The 26,330-nt window shown below is 51.1% G+C and overlaps 1 protein-coding gene across 4 annotated transcripts in view; it reads left to right on the top strand.

Annotated features, from left to right (window-relative positions):
• MDGA1 (MAM domain containing glycosylphosphatidylinositol anchor 1) overlaps positions 1-26,330 on the top strand; it is a 61,742-nt gene that overhangs the window by 10,588 nt on the left and 24,824 nt on the right. For all 4 annotated transcript variants that reach the window (XM_045498051.1, XM_045498052.1, XM_045498053.1 and 1 more), the window contains exons 2-3: positions 20,344-20,483; positions 24,972-25,146. In XM_045498051.1, coding sequence (XP_045354007.1) covers positions 20,344-20,483; positions 24,972-25,146 — 315 coding nt within the window. The remainder of the gene's footprint in view (positions 1-20,343; positions 20,484-24,971; positions 25,147-26,330) is intronic.

The following is a 26,330-nucleotide window of genomic DNA, read 5'->3' as shown; positions in this document are numbered from 1 at the left end:
GCCTGTGTTGTGGAGGATGGGTTGGCTGAGGACCCTCAGTCTTATATCAGATAGACATCACATTCTGTTGCTAGAAACAAAGACTTGGCTACAGAGCCGCCAACAAATTAAAGCTGATTTTCTTAAGTCGAGAGGTAGACTATCCATGACTGCTATGGTGACTCCCTGGTCAATGGAGATCCATTCTCTTTCCATCTTATTGCTCTGCTCTCTTTACAATGGGGCTTCTCAAACTCTGCCACGTGTTAGAATTACCAGGTTGGGTGCTTAAAAATCCTGATGCCTAGGTCATACCTCATACCAGTTAAATCAGAACGTGTGGGAGTAGGAACCAGGCATCAGTGTGTGTGTGTGTGTATGTGCACGCACACACACACACACACACACACACACACACACACACACACACACATATGTTCAGCATAATGAACTCCAGCCTTAGAGCATTTTGCTTCAAAGTCGCCAAAGGGCTGCTGGGGCTCAGCCATCATGACACATTCCAGGCAGGAGGAAAGGAGGAACATTTAAAAGGGTGGACCTGCCAGCTGAGTCAGCTTCTATTAAAGAGCTTTTCCAGAAGCCCCCTCCCAATGACTTCTGCTTGCATCCCATTGGCTATTCTTAGCTGCAAGGGACGCTGAGACATGTAGTCTTTTAGATGGGCACATTGTCACCTAGGAAAATATCAGGTTACGTTAGAAAGAAGTGGAGAATGGGTATTGGGCAGGTAATGAGTAGTCTTTACCACAAATCCCTACCTTGGGGCCAGTTGGCATTTCTTGAAATGAGAGAGGATTTAGATGGATGTCAGCGCTGCTCTCACCCCTCCCTGCCAGCCCTGCTCAGGGGCTCTGGCTGCTCTGAGGATGCCCAGAAGAGACATAGGGAGGAGAGACATAGGGAGGAGACTTGCTTAGGGTCACCCAGACATTCATGAGGGGTCTAGTTTCCCATCTGCCAGTGCTCCTTTTTTTTTTTTAAGTTTATTTATTTATTTTGAGAGAGAGAGAGAGAACACGCACAAGCAAAGGAGGGGCAGACAGAGAGAGAGGGAAAGAGAGAGAATCCCAAGCAGGCTCCGAGCTGTCAGTGCAAAGCCTGACGCGGGGCTTGAACTCATGAACGGTGAGATTATGCCCTGAGCCGAAATCAAGTGTCAGATGCTTAAGTGACGGAGCCACCCGGGTGCCCTGTATCTTCCAGTACTCTTGTTCCTTCCTCCCCACCCCGGCACCATTCACACTTGCCTGAGGTTGTTCATTTCTGCTGGTCGATACCCCTTTCCACTAGCAGGTAGCTCTTTTTGCTCACAGCCACCAGGAGGGCGCTGTGGATTTTTAGACCAGAAACTGAAGGTCCACACTAGAAGCCAGGGACTGGAGAGTGCTGTAGAGGTGATGATCTAGCTCATTTTCTCCCTCTCAGGCCCACACCCATCTGAGACCAGGCTGCTCCATTGCTGTTTGCTCAGTGTCTCTGGTCCTTGTTGCTGGAAACTTCTCATTGTCTGACCCTATTTCCACTCACCTTAACATAATCTCTTATCAGAAAGATTCGGGAGCTGAGGCCTTTGAGCTGAACTTGAATATCTCTTTGGCCCTGAGACTTTCCCTATGTGATTCTTAAGGAACTTTTAATGAAGGCACCTTTTCCCATGTCTGAGAGGGACATCAGGAGGGTAGAGGTAGGGAGCTGGTTTCTGGTGGCCCCATCTACCTGTGTTTGGTTCTGGCATTTCAGTAAAATGCAGAGGGACCTTGGGGGAGATCACTTTAACTTCCAGTAAAGTACATAAGCCCACAAGGCAAGCTGGAGGTGGCAAGGCCTGGGTTTACTCTCCTTTCAGGAATAAGGCCACAGAGCAGACAGAGGGAAGACCATGAGATGGGGTCTCAAGGTGTGGCAAGGAGTGAGCTCATCTGCCAGGCAGTTGCCTTAAGTAGTGGCCCAGAAGCAGATCTTTGAGATTCAGTGCAAGAAGAAACAGACCAGTGAAGGTAAGTGGCTTGCCAAGGTCACACAGCAATGAGGTGTCAAAGCTGAAGTTAAAAGCCATGTCAAGGGACTCTACAGCTGCATCTTTCTCATTCTCCAGTATCACCTCGTAGGTTGAAGGAGAAGCCAGGACCTGTCTACATGGTATTTACAAACTTTTTTGTGTTCACACCTTTATAATTCTCCCCTCACCCCTGTGAAGGCTATGTCTCATTCCCAGGCCTCATTGCATCTGGACCGTAGGATCTGGGGCTCATTCTGGGTCCAGGGCTCCTGCTTAGATGTTAGAAGTCCTTAATGGAAATGTCAGGGAGGCCCCCCTTGTGGGTAGAGGAAGCAGTTGGCTTGGCAATGTGAACTGGAGTTTGCTGCCAGTCCCCACCAGGCCCAACATCTCTGTCACACTGCCTGAGTCTCACCTTAGAGTTATTGACAAGTTAGCCAGCAGAAGCATGGTCTATGTTACCAGAAGGTTGTTCTGGGAGTACCTGGCAGCCCTCAAGGCTTTCTCCAGTGGCCCAGGTTGGTTGATCAGATGAGTTGGATCTTGAAGTGTTGGTATTCATGCAAGGAAGTTTCCAAGGAAGTCATGGGTGGAGGTAGGGACGCATGGTAGGTTATGTGATGTTGGTGGGTGTGATTGTGAAGCAGTATGAGGGTCCTGGGTTGTGGCCATGTGAGAGATTTAATAGTGGACACCATGATGATCAGGATTGGCTTGGGCTCCCTGTCTTAGTTTGGGCTCCCCAGAAGCAGATGCCGAGATAAGGAGCCAAGTGAGGTAGTTTATTTGGCAGGTGAGCTTGGAAAACTCTGGTAGGGAAATGGAGATGTAAGACAGGGAAGCACAGGGAACCAAGAAAAGGTGCACCGTCAAGCCAGTCACTACTGTGTCCCATTGGGGACCTCTGGGACACCATGTAAAACACTCTCCCACCATGGTGAAGGAGCTGGGGCATGTATACACCAACTCCTATCTGTGTTGGTTGAAGGCTGCTCCTGGGGGTATTAATTTCCTGGTACTTCTAGCCCAGTAGGCATGGAATGTAAGCTCTAGTGGCCAGAGATGGCCTCAGGCAGAGAGAAGCAGGTTCTGGCCAGTGTGCAATGAGGTGGTCAGGGGAGAGGATGTGGTGCAGAGAGGGGAGGCACCAACAGCTGTACGACATCCTGCCTAAGCCATCGGTCTTGCTTTTTCAGATCCAGCCTGTTTTGCTGAGCTCTTTGTTCTTAGGTCTTGTCTTCTAGATGCATGTATAAGCCCTGACTCCGGGATAAAAACTCTCCCTTGCGGCCATCAGACCTGTGAGCTGCTCATTTACTTCCTAGGATTTTGTGACCAGAACCCCAGCACATCGATTTCCCCAAGACCTTCCTGACAGAGTCCAGGCTCTCCCTGATGGATTGAAGGGGGCCTTACACTTGGGGAGGGCAGGGTTGCGGGATCGCTGAGGACAAACTCAGAGTCTACAGGTCTTTTGGGCATTGCCACGAGAGGCATGATCTTTAGCTACCCACCTGCTGAATTCAAAACTAAGAAAGAGGTGGGGACAGTCTCTGAGACTAGCTCTCCGCAGGCAGAATTCTGTGTGGGTGAAAAGTAGATTGCTTTCTGTCCACCTCCTTCTCCAGGAACCAAACCTCCTCCCGTGGGCAGACTAGCCTGTACCCCTGAACATCCCTGGGCCTAATGGGTCCAGATCAGAGCACCTCCATCCTGTTGTGGATTTTGGTGTCTCTTCACTACCCACCTGAGATTAACTAATTAGTCAGATATTTACTGAGCACCCCCTATGTGTCAGACACTGTTCTCAGCTCTGAGGATACGGCAGAGAGCAAGACAGAGAAGATCTAGAATCACAGGCTTGTAGAGTCAGAGCCAGGAGGGATCTTAGGGCATATCTGATCATTTGTCGGGAGAGAAACCTGAGGCCGAGAAGGAGCAAGAGAAGCCTTCATGCCACAGAGCAAATAGGGAGCCCAGCCTGGAATCATGGAAGGTCAAAGATAATGGGCTAAGAGGTCACTTTTCCCTAACTGCTCAGTTTTTAGAGGCAGAAACCAGTGGCCAGAGGCAAGAGTCACACCAAGCTAGTGGCATGGGTTTTGCCTGCCAGTGAACACAGCATTCTCTCCTGCATCCCTTCCAAGCCAGACTTGGGCTCTGATGTACTGAAGGGAGTGTGTGTGTGTGTGTGTGTGTGTGTGTGTGTGTGTGTGTGCGCGCGCGCACGCGCGTGTGCATGCATTGTGCCTGTGCCTGTGTGGCTTTACATGGGCTAGGGCAGCCAGCAGGAGATATGAGTGGCTTTCCTGTAATCAAGACATCCCACCTCCTTCTGGGACGTACAGTGAGCTCTCCCCTCCTGCCTCCTCTAGCTCTCCCATACAGCCATGGCCCCTGGCACTGCCCACTGCCACAGTGACCTCGGGCAATGCTGGGAGGGTTCAGTCCTGCAGGATGCCCTGATGTGCCCGAAGCATCAACATCCCTGACTGCCTCACTCCCTTTTTTTGGAGCTGAAGGAGCAGAGGCTGTGAGGCTGTCCAGGGCAGGGGTGGGATGCGTGCCTCCCAGTCTGCTCCCCCTCATTCTGTTGGAGCTGGGGCAGGTGTAAGGAGTGGCTCTAGAGAGCCAGGCTGAGAGGCAAAAGGGGAGGTAGTTCTGTGTGCTGGTAATCAGTGTGTGTGTGTGTGTGTGTGTGTGTGTGTGTGTGTGTGTGTAGGACCATTGGCATGAGATAAACTGCTCCCACTGGAGCTAAATACCTTGATAGGAGCTAAAATACACCCCCTCCCCCATTCTCTCTACCCTGTGCACGTGCACTTTACATGTATTTTTTGTGTACCCATAAATACACCAGGGCATACATGTGCTGAAAGTGATGGTGATGTACAGAAGAGCCTGCGTACAGGGGACCAGATGTGTACATGTGGGGAGACTGCTGACCTCTTTCGGGGGCCTTCTCTGGGTCTACCTTTATCCCACTGCCTCTCCAGGCAGCCCTTGGCTCCCAGGCAGGGGGCAGGAGCGGGCATCCAGCACTCTGGGCCGCCAGCTCAGTGCTTATATCCAGCCTGGGTTATGGCTCACCTCCCCCCACCCCGCTTCTAGGAGACCTGAAGTGGGGGCCAGGGGCAGGCCGAGGCTGGCCTGGAGCTCCTGGCTAATTTTCCCCGGCCTCCATCGATCCAGCAGCTTCTCCTGAGTCTATTAGCAGTCGGCGAGTGAAAATATCCCCCATTGCGAGCCCTGACCTGAGACAGGGAGGAATCCATAGCAATTTGTTCAAACAGAGGAAAGCGTTTCCTTCTGATTTGTATTCCAATTTATTCTAGGCAGGAAGGGGGTCAGGGTGGGAGGGGTGAACCCTGGCTCACCAGCGCTGGGCCCGGGCCCATCCCCCTCAGCCCCCCATGCCAGCCGGGGTGGCAGCTGGTGCTCCCCATGGTTCCTGGGGTGGGGGCCGAGGAGGGGAGGGTGGGCCCCAGCAGGGGGACGGGAAGAGAGGCCCGCCAGCCTTCCCAGCAGGCCCTGCTTGGCTGGAGAGCTCAGTTGTGGATTTGGTTTTCACAAAATACAAAGCCGCCTGCTCGGAGCCTCTCTCCCGGGCACTGGGGCCTGTGCCAGGCGTGCGCTCACCCGCTGCGCCCGTGCCAGGATGGGGGCTGGGCCGGGCCCATGGACAGTGGCCCCAGCTGGGCTGAGTGGCAGGAGGGTCTATTCTTCTCCTGAAGCCACCCCCACAGCCAGCCTTGCGGGAACAGAGCCGCTCAGGCTCTGAGGGGAGCTGAGACTTTGGAAAAGCTGCTGTGCAGGGCGGAGAGCCCCTCTCCACGGGAGTCCCAAGTGCACCTTCCTGGCGCAGTGCTCAGGCTTCGAACCTGGTCTGAGCGAACTGGGGCGCACTGCTGTCCTGCCCAGGAAGACTCGTTTGAGCGCTTACGATAATGACAGCTCTGACTGACATTCATTAAGTGCCTACAGTTTGCCGGGCACTGGGCTAGTACTATTGAGTATCCGGTTCTTGCAGGTGCCAGGCCGCCTCGTGTGCCTCAGTTTCCCCCTCTTCCACATACTTCTGTCACCCCGCCCCCCCCATCTCTGCTCAGTCTCTCTCACTTCCTCCTGAGAATCACTTCTCCCTTCCCCCTGAGTACTGACGCCTCTGCAGCCCCCTTTTCCAGAGGGACCCCGTGAGCAGGCTAGCTCCTTTTCTTCCAGGTAGCTTTTCTTTGGCCCCACCTCACCCTCACCGCCAGGACCCCGGCCTCTGCAGAGGTGGCACCATGGCAACAGGAGACAAGGATTCTGGGAAGGGTCAGCCAAGTGGTCCTACAGCCACCCCCCTCCACTGCTTTCCTTCCTTCTTGGGTCAGTGCCCGCAGGGAGGGGAGTAACCAGAGACGTTCTTCACACCCAGGTGTCAGCGACTCGCAGCTCTGAGGTCAGCTGTTGCACATGATTTGCCAGGCTCCATGACACCACCAAGGTCTAATTTCAGAAGCCAGCAACTAAATATACCAAAGCTGATGAATAATCATCTCTCTCAGGTGGGAGCATGCGGCCTCAAGGAGCAGAGGCTTCTGAAACAGATCTGGGTTCAGGTTCTGCCTCAGCCGCTCCCTGGCTGTGCGATCCCGGGCAGGTTGTGCTCTGTGCCTCATGTACAAGATGGCATTATAATAGCACCTTCCTGAGGGGGCGGTGGTGAAGAGGGAGTGGGAACGCGTGGGAAGCCATTCTTTTTTTTTTTTTTAATGTGTTTGTTTGTTTATTTTTGAGAGGACGAGCACGAGCAGGGGAGGGGCAGAGAGAAGGGGAGACACAACCCCAAGCAGGCTTCGTGCCATCAGCGCAGAGCCCGATGCAGGGCTTGAACTCACGACCTGAGCCAAGATCAAGAGCCCGACCCTTAACCAACTGTACCACCCAAGCGCCCCTCGAAAGCCATTCTTTGCCAGTGTCCGGCGCATGGGGAGTAAGTGACGGTGACCGTCCAGGGAAGGCCCAGCTAAGTGAGTGATTCCAGTGCCTGGGCCTGGCTCAGGAAGCTAGTGAGTCACAGAGGCTGCCACCAGGGAAGTGGCATGTGAGGCTCTGTGTATGGGCATGTGACGCATTATCCAGAGAAAGAGGGAGCAAGACGGAGACCCTGTTCCAGGAGAAGGGGTGGCAGAATTCCAGCCCTCCTCCCATCTTCCTCTTGGAAGTTTATGGCAAGAACGTTCCCTTTCAGCCACTTTGTAGGTGGGGAGACAGGTGTGTTTTGCCCCCAGCCCTTTACTGCACCACTGCCTATTCCAGACCTCAGTTTCCTCCTAAGAGGCAGCACCCCCCCCCCCCCCCCACCCCTCCGAAGCCCCTGGGCGCTTCCTAACAGCAATGACTTTTCTGTCTCTGGCTGTGATTGAACTCTGGTCCAATTGGCCTCCCCCATCCCCAAGTTCTTCACTTTTCTCCCCCGACCTACTGGGTTCCAAATCATTTACAAGTTGTTCAGAGGCTCAGCATTATAATCAGATCCTACGGTGCAAGCCACTTACGTGGTTTCTAAAATTTTAGCCAAAAAAAGGAGTGAAACCCTTCAGTGATGGAGAAAAAAACAATAATGAGAATACTTAACAGGGGGGCAGGTATTGCATTTCTTGATTTATAAATGTACTCAATGCTAAAGAAAATATGTTCCCAAACTTTATGCTTCCTGAATTGACTCTTGGAAGAAAGGAAAAGAAGATTGTTCATCCTTTTCAGGGATTTCACATGCTTTCCCTCCCAGGGGTGTTTGCCTTTTGAAAGGGACACAGAAAGAGAATAAATGAGTGACTGTTTAATATGCAAGGTGTCGATGAGTGTTATGAAGAACACAGCAGGGAAAGGGATTGAAAATGGTAAAAGTGGGGGCAGGCATGCTGTTTTAAATGGAGTGGTCAGGGAAGGCTTCTCTCTCTCGAAAGAGCTGTAGGAGGTAAGGGAGAGCGAGTTCTGGAAATCTGGGGAAGAGCAATCTGGCAGCAGGGGCTGCAAGTGCAAAGGCCCTGAGGTAGGAGTGGGCTTGGCCTGCTTTGAAGAACAGCAGAGAGAGCAGTGTGGCCACAACGTGGAGTGTAGTAGAACCTAAGGGAGCAGATGACAAGGTGGCATGGTAGCCTGTTGAAAAGGCATTGGCTTTGACTCCACATGAGATGGAAGTCATGGTAGGGAAGAGGAGAGGAAGCAGAGGAAGGATGGGACCTTAGTGTTGTAAAGGGATCCCTCTAGCTTCTTGCAGAGAACAGACTGAACCGGGCAAGGGAAGGGGAGCAGACCTATCAGGAGGCTGCTATGGTAATTGGGGCAGGAGGTGGTGACGGCTAAACTAGAGTGGTATCTTAGGGGTCAGAGTTAGGATCAGTTTTTTGTTTTCAAATTCATTTTGAGAGAGAGACAGTGTGAGTGGGAGAGAGGCAGAGAGAGGGAGAGAGAGAGAGAATCGCAAGCAGGCTCCGAGGCAGGGCTAGAACTCATGGACCAACAGTGCAGAGACTGACACGGGGCTTGAACTCATGAAACCATGAGATCATGACCTGAGCCGAAACCAAGAGTCAGATGCTTAACGGACTGAGCCACCCAGCCGCCCCTTCGAGTTGGGAATCAGTTTTGAAGGTCAAGCTGAGAGGACTTGCTGATGGATTGGGTGTGGGGTGTAGGAGAAGGAGAGAAGTCAGGGAGGACTGTTTCTCGCTGACAGCAAGGGACAGAGTGTTTTCACTAATGGGGGTGGGGATGAGGAATGGCTCTTCCGCCTTGGAGTCCTGGGGGGCGGGGGAAGTAAGTGCTGTCCTCCTGAGGTCACTGGATGTGGAGAGAGGCGTAAAGTGAATCAGGCCCTTACATCTCTGCTCCCTGATTTTTAAACCTCAGAGCTAATCTTCCTGCCCCCTCTGAGCTGGGGTGAAGGCCAGCCTGGAGGGGCTGTGAGACATTTGAAGCAGTCAGGTTGTGGCCCACGGCTGGGTGGGATGATGCCTTGAAACCCACAGCGGCCTGGGGCAGAGTGGGGGTGGGGGGGGGCGTGGTCAGACTGCTGTCTGGCCGTGGTAGGCTCTCCAGAAACACTGTCCTTCCCTCCCCTGCTTTCCCATCCTGGGGTCTAAGGCCCCACCTGCTCTTAAGCCACAGGATTGATTTTGCTTTCAGGGTTGTTATTGTTATTATTACCCACTTAAACAACTTCATAGGGGAAAAAAAAGGAACCCAATGACCATCAAACATTAACCATTCATTCTAAATTCCCTGCCCATACCTGTCAATACATTTTTACATAGCGGTAAACAGTCGTCTGTTCTGCTTTGTCGGCTGACTTTATCTCCTACACACGTCTCCTGGTATTGACTGAGACTTCGGACCTGTCACTTTAATAGCTACAGGGCACCCCCTGCATCGATACTCTGGAGCCTGGTGACCATCTCTCTGTGGCGGAGTGTTTGGGCAGGTGCCAATTTCCCCTTCTTCTGAATAGCTCTGCCGTGAATATCCTTATGTGAATTACTTTTTCCTTTTAAATTATGTCCTTGGGGCCTGTTCCCCAAAGTGAGATTGCCTAATAGGTCATAGGATAGGAACAGTTTTATGGTTCTCATTTTGCACCGCCGGGTCGTGCGACAAAGAGTTTGAGCCAGCTTTGCACACAGCCCAGCCGCAAAGGATTTGATCTTCCTAATTTATTTTCACTGGCTTAATAGGTGCATTATGGCTTGTTTCTTAACTTCCAATTTTCACTTCCTGAAGCCACGTTTGGGTCTTTGAGCACCCAATAAGACGTGATCTGTGCAGAACTTCATAGTTTACATGGAACTTGCTGATATGTCACCTCAGTTAATAAGGCGCTGTGAGTGTAATATTATTGGCTTCTGTTTCGTAGGGCAGAATGGGAGTTTAGTTAAGTTAAGTGCCATAGCAAAACCTCCAAACAGTTCTTGCGGGTTTGTTATATAGGATTCCCACCCACCTGTCCCCATCCCATTCCTTCTGTGGGCCCAGGATCCGCAGGTACCCATTTCAGCCCAAATTCAGTGCCCTAGCCCTGTTGTCTCCCATCGGCTCCCACAGCCAGCGTGGGCCAGGCCCCAGCCAGTGCCCTGCGCTGCCAGGTTGGGTCTCAGCTCCGTGGGGCTTAGAGGAGGCCTCTGCATTTGGGGGTCAGGTGTGGCTTTGGGGGTCCTTCAGCAAAGCCATAACTCTTTCCATTGCCTGGCCTAGGACTGGCCCAAGCTCTGTGTTCTGGGTTGGGGGCCTAGACCTGGCAGCGTGTCTCTGGTCCCACCCAGGATGTGCCCCAGGCCCAGTGGTGTACCTAACACAGGTGCACTGGAGCCTCGGTGCACCTAGGGACAGGGCCACTCAGGGGGCTGTTGGGCTCTACATTGGAAGCTGTAACTCTCAGACCAGGGGCTTCTCATGGCAGGCACACTTGAATTGTGAGTTTGGTTTTATTTTGCTCCCTTCTAGCTATAATTCTTGAGTATCTACTAGGCAGCATGCACTGTGCTTGGCGGATGGCATTCTTACCGTATTTCACACTCACAATAGAGAGCGCGCTTATGCCCATTTTACAGTCAGGAGACTGAGGCTCTAGACTAGAGGGTTAATGATTTGCCCCAGGCCACACAGCAATTACTGCAATGGCCTGGACAAGAACCCCATGCCCAGGGCTGTCTCTACTCCAGTAGGTTTGGATCCTTCCATGGGTTTGGGTCAATAGGTGTGGGGGCTTGGTCATATCTAGTGTCCGGTCTCCTGCCAAGGTGGGGAGCCAAGTGAGCGACAGTGATGGGGTCCCCAGGACTGGCAGAGCTTGGCAGGGCTGGGTAGCTGGGACTCAAGCAGGAGAATTAACACGAGTGACCCCGTGTCCCTGGGCCACACATCCCTGGGCCCGGCAGCTGAGGTCCTGGGTTCTAGAAGCCATTCTCTGCCCTGATGGGTGGCAGACTCTCTCTCCCACCGTCGTCCTGTATGTTCTCTTGGGGAGATCTTTCCTTCCCATGATTACCTCCGTTAGCCCACCTCGCTGTTCTTATCTCTTGAGATCAGGGCTCTTGGCATTCTCCCTAAAGTAGACCTCTTCATCCAGTTTTACATTTTCTTTTCGCAGGCCCTTTGAGCAGGTTCCCGAAGAGTCTCGGGCTATATTATCAAATGGAAAAGGGACTAACATTTGTTAGTACCTACTAGATACCAGTCATTGTGTTACGGACCCAATGTACGTCTTCTCATTTAATTCTTGCAACCCAGAAGTTAGTTATCTCCCCTAGTGCCTGAGATGTATTTTCTCCATTTGCAGATCGAAGAAATTGAGGCTTCTGTTTCTTATAGTAATTAGATGAGAGATGGAGTCCTGCCTTCGGCCCCTCATACCACACCATCCGGGCAGCCCCCCAGGCTTACATTTACAGCCTGAGATCAAGCAGAGCCAGATTTAGGGCATGCGCCTTTCTCCTCTCTTCCCTGAGCATCCTGCCTTCACTGCTTAGAGTTGCTCTAGGTCCTCTCACTGTTGAGAGTTTTGATCCTGGTCTCCTGTGACCCAGAGAGAACATCTCTTATAGCTACCCTCAGGGACCTCAGAATCCCCGTTTAGAGGGCTTTCCCCATGGCCTGTCCCGACATCCCAGAGTTCCCCAAGTGGTGTGCCTATCACTTCTGTTGATGCACAATGAAGAGTCCAGGAGGATAACCTGGCCCCCTCAACAACTATGTGCCTTCTCATGAGGCCAGGATATAGGTGCAAGGGTGCTGAACGTTCTCTGGGTCCGGGGCACAGGTGGACTGGCCACCACTTCCAGCAGAGGAAGTGTGTCAAGGGCACCAGGCTGTGCCAATGGCACGAGACCCCACCCCCAGTATCGGCTCCTGAAGATGGAACCAGGCCCTGCAAATAGTGTCAAGCCCTGCCTCTGACCATGGAAGCAGACTTTTCATGCTCAGCCGTGGTGATAGGGCGGCAGCCTGTGTGCTGATCCTTCCTGCGATGGCTGCTCTCGTATTCAGTGACAGCACCTTGTACTTGGAGGTCAGAGACAGATACGCTCGGGTCGGGCAGAGATTTTTGTGGTCAGAGAGGAGGTCGGCTGCATATGGGTTTGGTTCTGATGAGCAAAAAAAGAGCTTGCGGTGGGGAGCAGACTCTAATGTGGTCTGCCGCAGAGCGAAGACAGAAGTTCCTCACTGAGGATGGCTCTGCCTGATTCGGCTCTGATTCTGTCCGGTGCCGGGACAGGACATTTCACACAATAGGTGCTCAGGAAATACTGCAGAACAAGTCGATGAATCGATGGCAAATAAACAGGCAATGTGTGTGTCTTTGAAGCGTTGGGAGGCAAGGAACGAGAGGGAGGGTGGCGAGGGAATCAGCTTGCACTGAGGTCTAATGGCCCGAGAGAATGACCGGAGTGTGAAGGTGCTTCCCCTCAAGATGACCAGCATTAAGGTGAGGCCAGAGGAGATGGGGCGGGATGGAAGAGACTGTTTCAGACTGGTTTTCCCAGCGTAGAACTGGAGCCTCCCTTAGACTTGGAGTGCTCCTGAGAGGTCACCTGGTTCATTCTGGATGGGGAACAGAGGACAGGTATTAGCTTGCTCCACAGACAGCCAGGGCTAAGGGGAGGGCAGGGCAAAGCCCTGCTGTGGAGAGCACAGAAGGGCTAATTTTCCCAAGAGGTCCATGTTTGATGGCCCATGGTCTGCTGAAGAGGTACAGAGCATTGTCCCGAGCAGAAGGATGCCCAGGCCGAGCTGGCCAGGTGCCCTGCCCCGAGAGCCTCCTCCAAGACCCTGGCCACCATTCTTTGAGCGGCTAATTAAAAGAGAAAAACCTGTTAATATTTCAGCACTGTTAACTCTGCTAAATTATTAAGTGTCCATTTGCATTACATGTATAAAAGGATCAATAAACATGTGCATACCAGGAGCTGGGAGGGCGAGGGAAGGATAGCTTCCAAGGATGCTGCCTGGGACTGGCCCAGGTAGCGACTTGGAGACTGTGCCCTGCACCCTGAGCCCTAAGTCCTCAGCACTGTGTCAGGCACTTAGGACCTGGAAATGCATGGGGCTTGGCATAAGAGTCAGAGAACCAGACTCTAAATCAGCAGGGCATCCTTGAACAACGTACTTAACCTTGTGAGCCTCTGTACACGTCCCTAGTTCTCCCTGGCATCAAGCTCAGCACCTCATATCCATAAGGATGTGTTGACGGTCTGATAGAAGGAAGGACCAGAGTGCAGATCCTGATTCCGTATTGCCTGGCCCAGAGCACTCAGGGTGCTGTGGGAGGCCGTTAGGATGATGGCATTCACCCTGTCCGCTGGTAACTGGGCGGAGAGAACCAACTCCAGGCTGGGAAGTCTGCAGCCTGCTTCCTTTCTCTTGTCCCCACCTCCTCTGCAAGTGTCCCAGGCCTCCTGCAGACACACACTTTCCCTGAAAGAGTCAGGGGCGGAAAGCATGACAGCAGCCCATACCTGACTGTGATTAATCTTTTTTTTTTTTTTTAATGATTAACCTTTCTAAATGTGGGGTAGGAAACCTGAAGGAAAGCTGATGGAGCTTTAAATTAAGGTTTTCCAGGGGCATGTGGCTGGCTCAGTCAGAAGAGTGTGTAGCTCCAGATCTTGGGGTCACAAGTTCGAGCCCCACATTGGATGCTAGAGATTGCTTAAAAAAAAATAATTTATTAAGGTTTTCCTATTCATTTTGCTATCTGCCTGCTTTATATGGCTCTACGTCTTACCGTCTCATCCTTGTGCATTTGATAGCACCCTCTGTACCCTGGCTAGTGCCGGGGAAGAAATTCTCTGATGAGGGATGAGGTCCTTGATGAAATTTCCCTTCCAGGTTCCGGTGACAATTCTCTTCCAAAGCCCAGTGGGCAAGTTGGAATTCGTCTTACCATGAGTCCTTGAGAGTTTGTGGCTTCCTCCCTGGGCCTGCTGGGTGCTGGCTGTCCCTTCCCGCCCCTCACCTGGAATTTGGGGTCTGTGTGTTTGTTTGTTTTTTTTTAGGGGAAAGGAGTACGCAGATAGGCCAGAAGCACTCCACCAGGGACTCACTATTTCTGCCTCAGCTGAACTCCTTACGATGTTGCCCGGTGGGGAACATCTCTCATGCTGGCTTGGCTGTTCTCGGACACAGGCTGGGGAAGGCCATGTTATTTGTCTCCATAGCCATTAGTTTTATGCTGAGCTTTGAATCAACATTTCTCCGCTCGTTTTACACAACGCTTCTAGCTGTCACGACACTAAGAGATCCTCTGTGAAGAAAGCACTACACGGTCAAATTTATTTGGAAGGCACTGGCTTAACACCAAGTTACATAGGTGTGTTTACTGCAGGACTTTTCAGAGCCTTTAATAATACACCCTTGGGTGCCGACACACTCTGGGAAGGAGAGAAGACACAGCATCAGCATACTTACTCCGCAGAGGACTATCAATCAACACCTTACGGCACACAGCTTGGGAGACACCATTTTCCTTTTCCATGGGGGTTTGTGGCTAGAGCTCAGGAGAGTGAAATAGGAAAAGTCTCATAGACAAGAGGCAGGGAAACATACTTGTTTCCAAAATCCTGCCCTATTTTCTACCGACGTGGTGTCAAGCAGAGGGGATCAAATCTAGCCTCCCGAATTTCCAAGAAGCTTGTTACAAATACAAACTCTGAGGCCCGTCCCTGAAGAGTCAGGGCTGGTGGTCCTGTGCTGCGACAGGCTCCCTGGTGACACAAGGCAGGGGTAGGGGAGTCCGTGGAGGACTGGGACAGTGAATGGAGTGCCAAGCTAGCTGGTGAAAGGCCTGGGTTCAAGTCCCAGCTCCGCTCCTGTCCTGTGTCAGTGAGTGACGTGGACGGGGCATTTTCTTCTCTGGGCCTCGGTTTTCTCCTCTGCCGAAAGAGGCTAAATAGGACTTGCTCTTTCTGCCTCTCTGAACGAGGTGAGGAGCTTGGAAACAGACACAGTGGACCGCAGGAATGTATCACTCCTCACCATCTGTGGCCGATAAGGCAGGGTCCTCTTGTGCAGAGGGCTTGCAGGCCCCCAGGGAGGTGGATTCTTGAAAGGAATGCAGGATCATTTCTAGAATAATGATGCCAACATGTGTGGATGGTTTACGGTGTGCCAGACACTGTTTTAAACACTTTGTGTGAGTTACTGATGTATTCCTCACAACAACCCCGTTTTACAAATGAGAAAATCGAGGCTTAAGTAACTTGCTAAAGTCACAAAGTAACTTGCCGAGAGCTAGACGTGCTGGATGCTAAGAGGGATGCTCAGAGGGGTCCCATCCCTCCCCTTGCTCCCAGCTCCTCTGAAGCCATGCACAGCCCGCAACATGAATTTTAACATATTCGTGAAACATCCCTGTCGGCTTTATGTCTGTTTTCAGTGTCTCCGTGCTGGGATATAGAGGGAGCCACAGAGGGTGGTCTCCTGTCCCCATCTCTTGTCTCTATTTAATCATCTCAGGAACTGTCATTTATTTATTTATTTTTTATTAAAAAATTTTTTTTGATGTTTATTCACCTTTGAGAGACAGAGAGAGACAGAGCATGAGCGGGGAAGGGACAGAGAGAGGGAGACACAGAATCTGAAACAGGCTCCAGGCTCTGAGCTGTCAGCACAGAGCCTGACGCAGGGCTCAAACTCACAAACTGTGAGATCCTGACCTGAGCCGACATGGGACACTCAACCGACTGAGCCACCCAGGACCCCCTATTATTATTATTTTTAAGAGGGAGGGAGTGGGGAAGGGGCAGAGAGGGAAGGGAGAGAGAATCTTAGGTAGGCTTCATGCCCAGCATTAGCCCAATGTGGGGTTCGATCCCACGACTGTGACATCATGACCTGAACCAAAATCCAGAGTCAGGAACTCAACCATCTGAGCCATCCAGGCGCCCCAGGAACTGTCATTTATTGAGGGAGCATGTCTTCTTTGGCCAGATGTTTTACAGGTCTTGTATTAAACCCTCACACAAGCCCTGGAAGAAGGCATTTTTGTTCCCATTTTATGAATGAAGAGGCTGAGGCTCAGAGAGGTTAAGTAATTTGCTTAATGTCACTCAGCTAGTGGATGGCAGAGCCAGGAATTAGTCCCAGATTGTCTGCTTTTCCCATTTCTCTAAACCATGTCTCTCCTCTGCTGTCATTGTTCCGTGACGCATCCCCTGCTCTAGAGTAGTCTTAGCACTTACAACACTCTGAAACCACCCTGTTCATTTCTGTTCCCTTGTGTGCTATCTGTCTCCCCAACAATGCTCTTTTCATTGTTTGCTTTTCATGACAGTCTCTCCAGCACCCAGCACGGCAGCCCCCGCTCGGAGCATTTGTTGTTTGACAGACTGAATGCAGGGATTATGATGTCATGGTGCCTCTTGACACAGGCCCTGGCCTAGTTGCCTTTGGAACCGAAGATGCTACTGCTGGTGGTGCCTTCCTGGGGTGTGTGGAGCGGGAGGTTAAGTGGGACAGAGTCCCATTAGGGGCCCGTGAGTTGGTGGGGACTCTGTTGGTTCAGGGTCCAGATCACAGTTGTAGCCACTCCAGAGGTGACCAGAGTCAGAGAGGCTGATCCATGTTAACGAAGCTCAGTGGGAGGTGATGGGGAGATTGAAATGCCAAGGCCAAGGGGGCCTGGGCACCACTTGCTCCAGAGGGAAAATCTGCACTGTGAAGAAGTCAGCCACGGGAGGCAGCTCATCAAGGAGTCAGAGTGAAGGGAGTGGGTAGGGTAATGGTTAGTGCCAACAGAAGGAACTGGGTGATCTCAGTGGGCAGGTTTTTAAAACTGAAGTGTAACTGAGGTACAGTAAAACCTTAAGCAAATAACCTGACACATTTTTACATCTCTATCCACTCATATAACCACCACCCAGATTAAGATGTAGACATTTCCATCCCACCAGATGGGATCTCATCTTCTCCCCAGAAACTTCTTTTGTGCCTGTCCCGGTTAATAATCCCTATCCCCACCCAAGGGCAACTACTGTTTAGATCTCTGTTGCTTTAAGATGGGTTTTTTCCAGTTTTGAATTTCAGATATATGAAATCACATACTCTTTACTCTTTCGTCTCTGAGTTCCTCCACTCAAATTGTGCATGTGAGATTCAACAATGACGTTGTGTCTATCAGTGGTTTTTTTTTTTTTTTAGTGTAATATTCCATTGTATGATTATACCAGAATTGATTTATCCATGCTAGTCTTGATGGACACATGGGCTGTTTCTTGTGTTTAGCTATAATGAAGAAAGCTGCTATGAATATACTTGGACCTATTGTTTGACTGTTGTTTTTAAAAAAAAAATTTTAATATTTATTTATTGTTGACAGAGCATGAGCAGGGGAGGGGCAGAGAGAGAGGGAGAAAGAGAATCTGAAGCAGGCTCCAGGCTCTGAGCTGTCAGCACAGAGCCTGACGTGGGGCTCGAACCCACAAACTGCAAGGTCATGACCCGAGCCGAAGTTGGACGCTCAACTGACTGAGCCACCCAGGCGCCCCTATTGTTTGGTTGTTATAAGCACTCGTTTCTACTGGGTACAACCCAGGAGTGGGATTGCTGTGTCATGGGGTGTAGCCTTGAACAGCTTGAGTAGGTACTGCCAAATTCTCTTCCAAAGTGGTTCCATCATTTTAGAGTTTGACATTCTTAAGAGTCAATGTCATCAAAGGGAGTTGGGTAATCTTCATGATGTCATCATCCATGATGCCCCATCTCCAGTGAGGAAACTTGTCAGGTGGCCAGAGGCCTTCTGTCTGCTGGCCAGGCCCCGTTTTTTCCTGGCCTGTGCTGTCCAGACCCTGAGAAAGTGTGGCTCTCCAGCTCCTTTTCAATATTCCTTATCAGTCACCAAACCTTCTGTTGTGACAACACTGCCTGGCTATTGGAGAGCCACAGTGTCCGGGATTCCAGCTTATCTTCCATTGGAGCCTGTTAAATCAATGTCTTCCTTGTTGAGAGGCACGCCAGGCTTCTTATAGACATCCACGCGACCTTCTGGTCTTATCAGCAACTGGCATGCGCGTCCTGCATTGGTGGGTCATTTCCTGACGAGATTGCTGGGGACCTTGGCCACAGATGGCTCTCTCTTCCATGGTGTGGTGATGTGCCTGCATTTGCATTGCAGGGAGGTGTGTGGGTGACAGTTTCAGACCCATTCCCCAGACTCTAGGGTGCATCTTCTATATGGACTATGCACTGATTACAAAATTCATAGAAAGTGTGAATTGAAAGGGATCTCAGAGGTCATCTAAACCCACTCCCGTGCTATATAGGCCCAGGAGGTCTGACTTGCCCAAGGTTGCGTGGCTTATCCCCTGACGACTAGCCTAGGTTCATTTTTCTGTGGCAGCCTGGTGGTCCAGAAGGTTGTCTGGACACTCAGACTCTGGGTTCTTGGCAGCTGCCACTGTTTGCAGGAGCCGCTGCTGTTTGCAGAGACTCTCCTGGTTAAACATGGCCCTGGGTTGCTCCCTGTTGCTGCCCCACAAGCTTCTTGACCTACAGCTGGGCTGCTTCTGTGGACCCACCTCTGTAATTAGTTCCTGACTGCCCCAGTGGTATTGGTTGGAGAGGTTCTGTTAAGGTCTACTTGCGGCAGCTCTAGAACACATTAGGGGTCTCCTAAGCACTTGTCATTTTGCCTGTGTTACTGTCACACCCACCCCTGTGAGTTCTCAGGCCTGGCAGCATTCTCTCTGTTTTCAGAGATGAGAAAATAAAGGTCCAAATACCACTAAGGATTTACTCCAGGTAATACGTATTAGATGGGACTCTGCCCGGTCAACCTGCACAAAGTCCCTTGTTCTCTGAGGCCTGGTGAGAAGGCTATCTCTTCCATAGAGCCTTATGTGATTCTTTCTCTAGCAGACAGTGCTCTCTCTCTCTCCTCTGACCTTCTGGGCCCTCTCTACCTCTCTTACAATGCTTAGACACATTGCCATGGGATGTTCTTGTAAATTCATTCACCCAACATTCACTGGGAACATCAAGGTGAAACTCATGGTTGGGTAGGCAGAAAGACAAGAATTCTGAATCTGGCAGACACACAGATTGATGCTTTGTTGTTGTACCGGGATAGTGATGGATACAGAAGGAGGGAGGGTGCAGGTCAATCATGGGATGATTCCTGGAGGAAGTTACACATCTTATGCACAGGCTTTATCGCATCTTTGTACATCTCTTTAGGGCAAGGACTCTGTTTTCACCCCCTTGTGCCCCGGATTAGCCTTCCTACCTCCATTTTCTCTACCCTCAGCTGAGAGCAGACAGGTAGGAGCTTGGGGGGGTCTTGCCCTCCTTTTCCAAGCCCAGACATTGCTGGGCTAGGGGCTAGACACTTAGGGAGGGACTGTGTACTTTCCCAATCCAGTCATTTTCCCTTTGGGTGTCCCAGCCACATCCTAGCCCTGGTCCCCCAGCCCTGGTCACGTGAGAAAGGCCAGGGAGGAGCCAGTCTTTTGGAGGCTTCCAGGCCCCTGGAGAGAGCTTCTGTCCCTAGAAGAAGAGGTTGGCCTGCTCAAGGAGCAATGGGGGAACAGTAACAGGCCTTTGGGTGAGGGCAGTGAGCAATCTGTGGGGCTGGGAAATATGTTAGTTAAGCTCTCTAAAAGTAAAGGCTGGATGGTTGATGGGGTATAGTTCAGGCAAGTGATTTGCTGGGAAAGTGCTCTCAGGAGAAACTGGATGGGGAAGCAGACAGACAGAAATGTGGTTCAGTTGTTTTAGCCTCAACCTATTCCCAGGGGGGCTCTGGAGTGCAAATGGCACCATAGTCATCCCACCAGGAGACGGGGATCTGTCAGCCATTGGACTATGTGCATATGCACTAGGGGAAGGGGTAGAGCTCCCAGGCATTTCTGGCTCAGGCAGCTCCCACTGGTAAAGGATAGTTCCCAGGGGAAGGTGAGCTGTATGTGCTTAGCAGCTGGGGGATGGATGTACCCGGCAGGTATGGGGACCTGGGGGAGCGTCAGCAGTCTCTGCTACAGAGGCTGCTAAGACAGCGATGCTCACAGAGGGATGACCCATCTGTATGGATTACTGAGCCCCTCATACTCATCAGCTCATTGAAAACACAGGACTCTTGCAAGGAGAGTGGGATGAGGAGGAACTGCCCCTTTCCTGAGTCCTTGACCTTTCTGGGCCTAGCCTGGGACCCTGGGAGTATTCTTTCCAGAGCTCCATAGGTCAGGCCTCTAAGGAATGGCGTGGAGAGTTCTGGGCTGACATCTCCCCCTAACACACTCAGAGGAGGGAGCCTTAGACCCCCGCTGGCCTTGGTGCCTCTTACCTAAACCTGCCCCCTCTCCCGCCAGCTCCCGCCCAAGCTCAAATCGTCCACGCGGGCCAGGCGTGTGTGGTGAAGGAGGACAACATCAGTGAGCGCGTCTACACCATCCGGGAGGGGGACACCCTCATGCTGCAGTGCCTTGTCACCGGGCACCCTCGGCCCCAGGTAAGCCCCACCCTGGCCTCGCACGTGCCTCCCCTGCCCTTACCTCCTCACTCCGCGCCCCACTCTGGGCCCAGAGCTAGAGAAGAGGCAGCAGGAGCTGGGGGTAAGAGGTGGATGTTGGCCAGTAAACCCAACACAGAAGGCTGGGGCTAGGAAAATAGCTGGAAAATGAACGCGGTAGGGAAGGGCTGGAGTCTGTGAGCTTATTCACCTGAAAACATCGACGACTGAGGGAATAATTCAATGTCAGTTGTTGAATTCTACTTCATTCCCATTGTATCTGTTGTGCAGACGCTTCCTCACATGCACCTTCAACCTCCGTTTGAGGGAAGACCACGTGCCAACACTGTGCTAGGTACTTCCTCCAGTGTTTTCTTGTTGGAGCCTCACGACCATGCTGTGAGGAAGACATTAGGGCATCCACTTCACAGCTGAGGAAATCAAGGCTCAGGGAGGTTGAGTAAACTCCCAAGATCACACAGCTCCTGTGAGGGTGGAAGCAGAATTCGAATCCAGAACCAGCGTCCGCTGTAGCTTTAGCACACCTCCTCCCAGTGTGTCCATCTTTAGGTTGGGGGCTCCAGGAGTTACCAACAACATATAATACATTCTCTTCTTCGGGAGGCTTCAGGTAGGCAAGCCCCACGTTCTTGATGGTAAAAGCCTGAAAGCAATTAGAAAGCAGCAGAAGATGAGTAAATTTACCAGAAGCCAGGTAAATTTTGTCACAGACCACGTATATGGTTCCGTCAGAAGCGTTGGCCAGTTCTCACCGAAGCTGGTGGCAAGAGGCAGGAGCCAGGCTGGAGGAATGATGGAATTTGCTGGTGAGCTGCCGTGGCATTTAAGAGCAGCAGAAAATTTTTCATTGGATCCTAGGGAGGACAGTGAAATGCAAAATAGGTTTTTGGGATAATCTTGGGAAGAGGGATGGCTTTGATGGGTTTGGCCCTGAGACCAGCAGATGGACAAGGAGACCCCTAAAGACTCAACCTAAAACCATTATCACTGCTCGCTTCTTCTCAAAGTTTTGTTTAGAAGTGACAACAATGCTGCCAGCCTTCAGGTTGGTGTTTGTATCAGGTGTGACATCGGGATGGTCCTCCCTAATGCCAGGGAGGCAGCTGGGCCATCTCTCCCTAAGGCTGCACTGGCCATCTGTGTGTGTCCCCTTGTGCATCGCGTTTTTGAGTCGTTCGTGTCTGTGGCTGTGCGTGCACACACTCTTTTTTCTACTTCCATCCATGATTTCCTTGTTCCTCCTGCTACCTAGGCTCAAACCCTTGGGCTAATATTTGACTCTGCCTTCTCATTCCCCACATCTAGCCAGCCTCTGAGGCCTCTGTTTTTATGTCTCCCGCATGGGTCTTCTGCTTCTATTCCTCATTACCTCTGGAGGCCAGACCTTCAGTCCTATCCCTTGGACCACTGCAATAGACTAACTGGATCCCCATGCTTCTGCTTCTGTTCCCCATTCCCAGAATCATCATCTTCAAACCTGCTCTGTCCTATCACTCCCCAGCTCAGACACCTTCGATGGTTTACCTATTACCTACCAGACCCATTTCAGGCTGCTAGAGGTGGAAGTGAAGACCTCCCACAGGCTGACCCCACCTGCCTTTCTGCCTGTCTGACCTCCACTGCCATCCTCCTCACACCCTGTGCTCCAGTCACACTTGCCCAAGTACACCCTGTTCATTCCTGCGTTAGCCACTTCTGCTCCCTTCTCCTGAAATGCCGTCTACCTCCTTGTTTGCTCAGTTCATTACAACAAATGTTTATGGAGCACCTGCTATGTGCCCAGCACTGTGATGGGTCCTAAAGATACAGTTACAGTTCCGTTGTCATGGAGCATCCAATCTAGTAGGGGAACAGGGAAGCAGCATCTCCTGGCCCACTTTAAGGTCAGGATGGGGGGCTGAGTGGGCATGGAATTCCCCACTCCAAACAAGTAGCAACAGAGAGGGAATCTTGAGGGCCAAAATGAAGGATCTATAGCAATGGCAGTGAGCAGAAGGTGAAGAACTCCTTGGAGGGGCTTGGACTGCGTACTCACCTCAGGGATAGTAGTATTAACACACACATGGGGGATATGAGTTGAGGCCACAGGTCCATCTATGCTTGGAGGTTAGACCTAGACTCTCTACCTAAAGCAGGAAGCTGGACAAGGGCATCACCTGTGAATGGGGATCAGAAGAGCTCTGTCCCACATCCTAGAGTCACAGCAGGGATCAGATTCTGCTTCAGGGCATGGGTATAAACAGAGTCACCTACGAAGGAGCACAACCCTTAGGCTGTCTGTGTCTTGCACTATACAAGTGGTGAGGAAACCCTAAGCTGAGAAATTAATATAAAAACTAGTTGGAACCTGTGAACCTATGTGTCTTGGGCATTGGAAACCATAAAAGCTATACCACAGACAGGCCTGTGAGGGCCTAAGTGGGACTTCTGTGGAAGAAAACTCCCATGAAATGCAAGCCTGTGGAGTAAAGTTTCCAAACACATTTGAAAATACACTGCCAGGAGAGCCAATCCATAGACCCCCCCCCCGCCCCCCCAAAATTGAGCAATCCACATCTGAGGAAACAGAGATAACAGAACAATCTGAAAGGATCTTTAAAATAAATATGATTAAAGTGTTTCAAGAGACAATGAAAGGAATATAATCCACAAGACATTATACAACCTGATCAGTTAGATATGGGGGGAAAAAAACAAATAGAAATCCTAGAGATAAAAAATAACACAGTCTTTTTAAAAACTTGGCCTCTGTGCATAGAGATAGCTAAAGAGAAAATTAGCGAATTGGATGATAGATCCAGGGAAATCAACTACAGTGTGGTCTGGAGGAGACAAAGAGATGGAAATGTGGAAAGGAAGCTGGGAGGCATGGAGAATAGAATGACAAGCTCCAACGTAAATGTAGGCATTCTGGAAGGACAGACTAGAAAAAACTGAGAGAAGACAACATTCGAGGAGGTAAAGACTGAGAATTGTGCTGACCTGAAGAAAGGTACAAACCCTCAGGTGGATAAAACAAAGCAAATCCAAAGCAGTTTCTAAACACATCCCATCTAGATAAACACAGTAAAACTGCAAAATGTCAAATGTAAAAGAAAAGATATTCTCATGGCCTTGGTTTCTCTCCAAGGCACCCTCTGACCTAAGTGTGAATTGCCTGAAATTGCCTATAGCCTTCTGCAGGTTTTGTCCCCTCTAGATCCCTGAGGGAAAAGTTGAGGGTGGCGGGGGGATGACAGTAGCAACAATGAGGCCTGCAGTGACGCTTCTCTGAATGAGAAGGTTGCCCTTCACCCACTTCTCCTGAGCCTTGCTGTTTTTGTGGCCTATGGCCTGACCTATTCACCAGCATCAGGCACCTTGCCCTGTCTCAGTAATAAGCAATTCTCCCCAACTTTAAGGTGGAAACTTCCCTACCCCATCCCCCAGTCCTCAAGACTCAATCATCTGGAACCGATCAATTTTTCTTAAACGTCTGGTACCCTGAGGAGTAGCTCCAGTTTCTTGTGTGATCCTCAATAGTTTCCCACAATTTAGGGCAAATATAATAATAGGAATTTGTTGAATGACTAATATGGGCCAGGGGCTACCTCACAATGACTCTGCAAAGTGAGTATTATGCTATATGATAGTTACAGTTATCTATTGCTGCATAACAAATGCTCTAAAATTCAGGGACTTAAAACAATAGACACTTAGTGTCTCATAGTTCCTGTGGGACCAGAATCCAGGAGCAGCTTAGCTGGCCAGTTCTGGCTCAGGGTATCTCAGGAGGCTGCAGTCATTTGACTGGGGCTGGAGGACCCACTTGCAAGCTAACTCCTGTGGCTGTTGACCTGAGGTTTCCATTATTTCCCTGTGGACCCCTGCACAGGGCTGCTCGTGACAGCCAGATGGCTTTCCCCAAGATGGAAGTCACAGTCTTTTATAACCTGGTCTTGGAAGTGACATACCATCATGCCTGCTGTGTTATATTGGTCACACAGACCAGCCCTGGTACAAAGTGGGAGGGCACCACAGAAAAGGACTGGAGGCAGGGATTACTGGGGCCATCTTGGAGGCTGGCTACCTCAGAGACCTCTTTCACAGATGAAAAATCTGAAGCTGAGAGAGGAATAGCCTACCCAAGGCTACTAAAATTTTTATCAAATTCTTAGTCTTACAGGCACTAAGGCACATGTAATCCTCCCAGTAACCTTAGGAGGGCATAATGTTCTCTATTTTACCAATGAGGAAAGGAAGGCAGGAAAGGTTGGGTAATTTGCCCAAATCCATGCTCTTAACCACTGCACTACACAGCCTTATTTAAAGCCTCCTCCATCCGACCCCAGATTTCCCAGGCTCTTGCCTGAGGCGTCCTACCCCATCTGTGTATCCCTGGGAGTCTGTCTGGGTTAGTTTCCCAGGCCCGGGTGTGCCCCCCACCCTCACTGCCACGTCTGACTGTGTCCCACCCTGCCGGTCCAGGTGCGCTGGACCAAGACTGCGGGCAGCGCATCCGACAAGTTCCAGGAGACGTCAGTGTTCAACGAGACGCTGCGCATTGAGCGCATCGCACGCACACAGGGCGGCCGCTACTACTGCAAGGCTGAGAACGGCGTGGGCGTGCCCGCCATCAAGTCTATTCGTGTGGATGTGCAGTGTGAGTTGGCGCCGTGGGTGCCGCCGCGTGCTCAGCCTGGGAAGAAGGAGGCGGGTGGAAAGGAGGCTGAAGAAGCAATAGCTCCATGGAAGAAGACAGTAGAGACCTTCTTATCTCTCCCGGACTAGAGGGGCATATCTGCTGTTCCTCCAATGTGCATCATCCTATACAATTCACACATATCCGTCCGTAATTTGTATGAACCTTGCAACGTCCCTCTAAAGTGGTCAGGGAGGGGCCTCTGGGTGGCTCAGTCATCTAAGCCTCCAACTCTTGGTTTGGGCTCAGGTCATGATCTCACTGTTGGTGAGTTCAAGCCTGTGTGGCTGTCAGCGCAGAGCCCGCTTGGGATTCTCTCTCTCCCTCTCTCTACCCTTCCCTCCCTCTCTTGCCCCTCAAAATAAATAAACTTAAAAAAACAGTGGTCAGGGAGGGCAGGACAGTTTGGATTATACTCTTTTTCACAGATGATATGAGGTACCAAGGGTTTGTGTTTGTGACTTGTTCACCTGCAAAGGTGCTCTTGACTCTGGCCCAGTGCCCTTCCCACAGGACCTCATATCTCTGCTTTTGTCCCAAGGGTACCTCTGAATCTTCCCTACCCCCACCACCTACATAACCAAGCACTGTTCAGTCCTTGCTGCTGGTTGAATGAGAAGCCCCTAGTCCCTACCTACCTTCCATGGAGATACCCCATTAACCCCAAGAGGCTATTTTACGGCTTGCCACCTGCCTCTGTGCTCACCCAGGCTGATCCTAGGTACCCAGAAACCGTAGAGCCAACCCAAGGGGCCTCTCTGGCACCATCTTAATTTCTGCAATGATTCTACCCATTAACTATGCCTCACGCCCCCCAATGAGACCCCCAAGTGGTGACCACTGGAACCTTAGACCCTTCTGTCTCCCATCAGCCACCCAAGGGCCTGCCAAACCCTGGGGCTGAGGATCATTTTTTGAGTTATTGGTGCTGGGAGGGGCTGGCAGGCATGGCTTAGGTGTCATCAATGCCTTACCTCCACCCATGGTCTTTGTTATGACTTCTGTCCAAGGGGGCTGTGCAAGGAAAGAGTGACGGGATGTTGGAATGCCTCTTGTGGGATGTTAGACTGTGGGTTGTTGATTCCTGTGGTTCACAACACTGGCTGTACATTAGAATGTCTAGGGGCTCTTGTTTTGGTTTAATG

This window comes from Leopardus geoffroyi, chromosome B2, assembly GCF_018350155.1.
Source record: "Leopardus geoffroyi isolate Oge1 chromosome B2, O.geoffroyi_Oge1_pat1.0, whole genome shotgun sequence".
In the NCBI taxonomy this organism is placed as follows: Eukaryota; Metazoa; Chordata; class Mammalia; order Carnivora; family Felidae; genus Leopardus; species Leopardus geoffroyi.
Note: the sequence above shows the minus strand (reverse complement) of the source record. Positions and strands in the feature narration are given on the sequence as shown.